The 6,599-nt window shown below is 36.3% G+C and overlaps 1 protein-coding gene across 1 annotated transcript; it reads left to right on the top strand.

Annotated features, from left to right (window-relative positions):
* Nucleotides 1-647: 647 nt before the first annotated feature.
* Nucleotides 648-1,784, top strand: LOC107633340 (uncharacterized). The gene is made up of 4 exons (XM_088507285.1): nucleotides 648-770; nucleotides 813-1,067; nucleotides 1,104-1,382; nucleotides 1,479-1,784. The coding sequence occupies exons 1-4, from the start codon at nucleotides 648-650 to the stop codon at nucleotides 1,782-1,784; spliced, it is 963 nt and encodes a 320-aa protein (XP_088363411.1).
* Nucleotides 1,785-6,599: the final 4,815 nt, after the last annotated feature.

Genomic DNA, 6,599 nt, shown 5'->3' with positions numbered 1-6,599 from the left:
TTCTTACATACAACCTTTCCATGCCTAAGGTCATAACTCATATATGACCGTTTGATTGAAAATTAAAGAAACGGTTAATAAACCGTTTATTTCAATATTAATACAATTAATATTAAATATTGCATTTGTAAATATCTTTTAATTTTCTACTAGTTACAATATTTAAATATAATACAAGTAAATGAATAAAAAATAAGGTAAAAAACTTAAATAAATCCATGCCAATTTAAAATTACCCAAATCACCCAAACAGAAAAATGTTACGTGCATATTCCTAGAGGTTTCTATGTAAATCGAAGCATGCAAACTCGATTTAGCATAGTTCTATGTAAATCAAAACATCAATACTCGATTTAGTAGGGTTTCATGCAAATCAAATTAGCCTCATTCAATTTATGCATGCATGCATAAATTAGTGTAATTCGATTTACCACACTCGAAATGACCATGAATAAATCGACAAAGCGCAAGTCGATTTACTATAGTTTCAGCAATATATATAAATTGATAGCTAATTCGAGTTACTATGGTGCAAACGTATATAAATAGCTGTTGAATGTGAATTCTTCAACATAGTAAGCCTCACAATGGCTAGTGATGAGAGTTTTTTAGTTTTGGTGCACCATAGAGGTTCAATTAAGAAAAAAATGCGTTTCGGAATTAAGTTTACTGATAAGGATCTACTTAGTATTTTTCTCAGACCTTCAACGAGTTTCACCGAGTTTCAAAATACCATAATCCAAAAACTGGGGCTGCAAGGCATGAAACGGGTAGGAAAGTTATTCTACAGAATTCCGATTTCCATTTTGTAGGATAACGTGAAGTACGATTCGTTGGCCAAGCTTGTGGATGTGGTCTCTAGTTCAGAAGGTTCTAACCGGAATCCTCAGCCTTCAGCCACGGCAGCCTGCTCTAGTTCAAGGCCTGTTGGAGCCTCTTCATCTCTGCCTATGATGGAGCCTGACGCAATTTTCATTGTCTCCCCATCCTTTGCCGCTGATCTCTACCGCACTCGTGATGGAGAAGTAGGTGACATTGGACCTGTCGGTGATGTTGCGATTGCGATGGTCGGCATTCCTGATGTTGTTCCGAAATCCTGACAGGGTAGAGCACCGGATGGTGTGGCATATGTATTTGAGGATGAGGATGATGATGATGATGATGATGTAGATCCCGCCACGATTGCCGATGATGGTGATCATGAGCTAGCGAAAAGTACTCCAGCTGGGGGTGGTGGAGCAGCTGGTTCAGGAAATCCGCAATATCCCCCGCACTTTTCAACTTTGGACTTGGATGCCATGAGACAACAGGAGAAACCTGTCGTGCCTATCGGATTTGGGGCCAGAGACACACAGGATATAGGAGGAATAGTTGAGTTCCAGGTTGGTTAGCAGTCACTGAGCATGAAGACTTACAGCATCTGATGTGGGGTTGAGTATAAAGTGTTGGAATTCGATTACCGCAAGTACCATGTGAAGTGTAAGAAATTCGACAATGGATTCACCTGGTTGATTCGTATTAGTCTCTGCCAGCGCAGAGGTATTTGGGAGGTAAAACGGTACAGTGGATCTCATACTTGTCTAGCCACTTTGATATCCAGTGATCACATAAGGCTTGATTACCATGTGATCTCAGCTTTCATACTGCCTACGATTAGAGCCGGTGCTGTCGTGTCGATCAAGGCATTGCAGAATGCTTCAAAGGCCCATTTTGGTTTTAGACTGGCTTACAAGAGGGTTTGGATGGCTAAGCAAAAGGTCGTGGCTCAGATTTACGGAGACTAGAAAGAGTCATATAATGAGTTGCCACGATAGATGCTAGGTGGGCAGATGACGATGTCGGATAGTGTTGCAGTGTTGAAGACTAGTCCTGTGCGACTTGGTGGCCAAGTCGATGAGGAGCAAGCTTATTTCCACTGGCTTTTTTGGACATTCCTACCGTGTATTGAGGCCTTCCGACATTGCAAACCTTTGGTTAGTGTCGATGGGACCCACTTGTACTGCAAATACTATGATACCCTGCTAGTTGCGATTGCTCAGGATGGCAATTCCAATATTATTCCTGTAGCATTCGCACTTGTGAAGGGTGATAAAACTCTATTTTATGATTCATCTTGTGCTCAACTGAGTATTTTTATCAATTATTCACCCACTTATTCATATGAATTGCATGGTTTTACAACTCCTTCCTTATTATGTGACATATGTGAAAACATGTTTCCTATGCCTTAAAAATATTAATTTTAATTATCCTTTATTACCATTCGATGCCGTGATCTGCGTGTTAAGTAATTTCAGGCTTCATAGGGCAGGAATGGCTCAGAGGACAGAAAGGAAATATGCAAAAATGGAAGGAACGCACAAAATGGAGTTTTGAAGAAAATAGCAGCGACGCGCACGTGATGAGCGGATAATTTATACGTTTTTTGGCATTGTTTTTATATAGTTTTTAGTATGATTTAGTTAGTTTTTAGTATATTTTTATTAGTTTTTAAATAAAAATCACATTTCTGGACTTTACTATGAGTTTGTGTATTTTTTTGTGATTTCAGGTAATTTCTGGCTGAAATTGAGGGACTTGAGCAAAAATCAGATTCAGAGGTTGAAGAAGGACTGCAGATGCTGTTGGATTCTGACCTCCCTACACTCAAAGTAGATTTTCTGGAGCTACAAGAGTCCAAATGGCGTGCTCTCAATTGCGTTGGAAAGTAGACATTCAGGGCTTTTCAGCAATATATAATAGTCCATACTTTGCCCGAGTTTAGATGACGCAAACTGGCGTTCAACGCCAGCTTTCTGCCCTATTCTGGAGTTAAACGCCAGAAACAGGTTGCAAAGCAGAGTTAAACGCCAAAAACAGGTTACAAACTGGCTTTTAACTCCAAGGAAGACCTCTACACGTGAAAGCTTCAATGCTCAGCCCAAGCACACACCAAGTGGGCCCGGAAGTAGATTTCTGCATCATTTACTCATTTCTGTAACCCTAGTAACTAGTTTAGTATAAATAGAACTTTTTACTATCATGTTAAGGGTCAAATCTTTGGATTATCTTTTGATCCTTTGATCACGTTTTAGAGGCTGGCCATTCGGCCATGCCTGGACCTTGTTCTTATATATTTTCAACGGTAGAGTTTCTACACACCATAGATTAAGGTGTGGAGCTCTGCTGTTCCTCATGAATTAATGCAAAGTACTATTGTTTTTCTATTCAATTCAAGCCTATTTCTTCTCTAAGATATTCATTCGCACACAAGAACATGATGAATGTGATGATTATGTGACGCTCATCATCATTCTCACTTATGAACGCGTGCCTGACAAACACTTCCGTTCTACATGCAAACAAGCTTGAATGTGTATCTCTTAGCCTTTTGATCGTGAGATCAGAGTCTTCGTGGTATAGGCTAGAACTATTGGCGGCCATTCTTGAGATCCGGAAATTCTAAACCTTGTCTGTGGTATTCCGAGTAGGATCTGGGAAGGGATGGCTGTGACGAGCTTCAAACTCGCGAGTGCTGGGCGTAGTGACAGACGGAAAAGGATTACTGAATTCTATTCCAGTATGATCGAGAACCAACAGATGAATAGCCGTGCGGTGACAGCACATCTTGGACCATTTTCACTGAGAGGATGGGAAGTAGCCATTGACAACGGTGATGCCCTACACAAAGCTTGCCATAGAAAGGAGTGGGAATGATTGGATGAAGATAGCAGGAAAGCAGAGGTTCAAGAGGAACGAAAGCACCTCTATACGCTTATCTGAAATTCTCACCAATGACTTACATAAGTATCTCTATCCCATTTTACGTTTTATTTATCTTTTAATTATTAAAACTCTATAACAATTTGAATCCGCCTGACTGAGATTTACAAGGTGACCATAGCTTGCTTCAAGCCGACAATCTCCGTGGGATCAACCCTTACTCACGTAAGGTTTATTACTTGGACGACCCAGTGCACTTGCTGGTTAGTTGTGCGAAGTTGTGACAAAGTGTGTGAATTACGTTCCGAGCACCAAGTTTTTGGCGCCGTTGTTAAGGATCACAATTTCATGCACCAAGTTTTTGGCGCCGTTGCCGGGGAGGGAACGAACAACAATTTCGTATTTGTTTCCGGCAACAACACCAAGTTTTTGGCGCCGTTGCCGGGGATTGTTCGAGTTTGGACAACTGACGGTTCGTCTTGTTGCTCAGATTAGGTAATTTTATTTTAATTTTAAGCTTTTTGTTTCTAATTTTTGAAAAATATACAAAAAAAAAAATTTTCAAAAAAAAATTATTCTATAGCTTCAGAATTTTTAAGAATGAATTCTAGAGTTTCTTCATGATCTGTTGAAGCTTGGCTGGCTGTCAAGCCATGTCTAAATTTTTGGACTGAGGCTTCCACTTATCATGGCAAGAGTCCTTGGACTCTCATCTAGTCAGTTGTTGTATGCCTGATTTGTATCTGCTGAAGCTTGGCTGGCCATTGGCCATGTCTAGTGTTTTGGACCGGTGCTTTCAATGGAAGCTTGGCTGGCTAGTAAGCCATGTCTAATTCCTGGACTGGAGGTTTAGGCTAACATTGCATGATTCCTGAAATTCTCATTAGAAATTTTGAAATCCTTATTTTCTTTTTCAAAATAATTTTCGAAAAATATACAAAAAAAATTACAAAAAAATTTAATAAAATCATAAAACCAAAAATAATTTTGCATTTCTTGTTTGAGTCCATTGTCAATTTATAAGTTTGGTGTCAATTGCATGTTTATCTCTTTCTTGCATTTTTTGAAAATTCATGCATTGCATTCTTCATGATCTTCAAGTTGTTCTTGATTAATCCTCTTGTTTGATCTTCATATTTTCTTGTTGTGTGTTGCATCTTGTTTTTCATATGCATTCTTGCATTCATAGTGTCTAAAAATTAAAAATTTCTAAGTTTGGTGTCTTGTCATGTTTTTCTTTTCTTAAAAATTTTCAAAAATGTGTTCTTGATGTTCATCTTGACATTCAAAGTGTTCTTGGTGCTCATCTTGACATTCAAAGTGTTCTTGCATGCATTGTGTGTTTTGATTCATAATTTTCATGTGTTGAGTCTTTTTATTGTTTTTCTCTTTCATCATTAAAAATTCAAAAATAAAAAAATATCTTTCCCTTATTCTCTCATAAATTTTCGAAAATTTGGTTTGATTTAGTCAAAAAGTTTTTAAATCTAATTGTTTCTTATGAGTCAAATTAAATTTTCAATTTAAAAATTCTATCTTTTTCAAATCTTTTTCAAAAAATCAAATCTTTTTCATTTTTCTTTCATATTTTCGAAAATTTTAAATTTTGATTTTCAAAATCTTTTTCTTATTTCCATTTCATATTTTCAAAATTAATGCTAACAATTAATGTGATTGATTCAAAAATTTTTAAGTTTGTTACTTGCTTATTAAGAAAGGTTCAATCTTTAAGATTTGAAATCATATCTTTTTGTTTCTTGTTAGTCAAGTAATCAACTTTAATTTTCAAAATCAAATCTTTTTAAATTTCTTTTTCAAATCTTTTTCAAAATAAATTTCAATCACATCTTTTTCAAAATCAATTTCAAAATATTTTCTAACTTCTTATCTTTTCAAAATTGATTTTCAAATCTTTTTCAAACTAATCCTATCTTTTTGTTTGATTCTTATCTTTTTCAAAACTACCTAACTAATTTTCTCTCTCTAATTTTTGAAAATCACTTTCCTCTTTTTCAAAATTCCTTTTTAATTAACTAATTATTTTAAATTTTAATTTTAATTTTATTTCTTTTCTTATTTTCGAATTTTAACTTTAATTTTAAATAAAAAAACAAAAAAAAACAAAAAAATATTTCATTTTTATTTTATTTAATTTTCGAATTCTTCCCTCTCTCATCTCCTTCTAATTATTTATTCATCTACTAACACTTCTCTTCTACCCAAGAATTCGAACCCACTCTTCCCCTCTGTGTTTGGATTCTTATCTTTTCCTTCATTTATTCTTCTCTTCTTATGCTTACATAAGGAATCTCTATACTGTGACATAGAGGATTCCGTATTTTCTTTTCTATTTTCTTTTTTTTCATATGAGCAGGAACAAGGATAAGAACGTTCTTGTTGAAGCTGATCCTGAACCTGAAAGGACTCTGAAGAGGAAGCTAAGGGAAGCTAAAGCACAACTCTCTGGAGAAAATCTGACAGAAATTTTCGAAAAAGAAGGAGACATGGTCGAAAATAATAACAATGCAAGGAAGATGCTTTGTGACTTTACTGCACCAAATTCCAATTTACATGGAAGAAGCATCTCAATCCTTGCCATTGGAGCAAACAATTTTGAGCTAAAGCCTCAATTAGTTTCTCTAATGCAACAGAACTGCAAGTTTCATGGAATTCCATCAGAAGATCCTTTTTAGTTCTTAACTGAATTTTTGCAGATCTGTGATACTGTTAAGACCAATGGGGTTGACTCCGAGGTCTACAGGCTTATGCTTTTCCCATTTGCTGTAAGAGATAGAGCTAGAATATGGTTGGACTCTCAACCTAAGGATAGCCTGAACTCTTGGGATAAGCTGGTCACGGCTTTCTTAGCCAAGTTCTTTCCTCCTTAAAAGCTTAGA

This window comes from Arachis ipaensis, chromosome B3, assembly GCF_059453495.1.
Source record: "Arachis ipaensis isolate K30076 ecotype BB chromosome B3, ASM5945349v1, whole genome shotgun sequence".
Taxonomy (NCBI): Eukaryota; Viridiplantae; Streptophyta; class Magnoliopsida; order Fabales; family Fabaceae; genus Arachis; species Arachis ipaensis.
The sequence above is the reverse complement of the archived record's forward strand: the minus strand, read 5'-3'. Positions and strand labels throughout refer to the sequence as shown.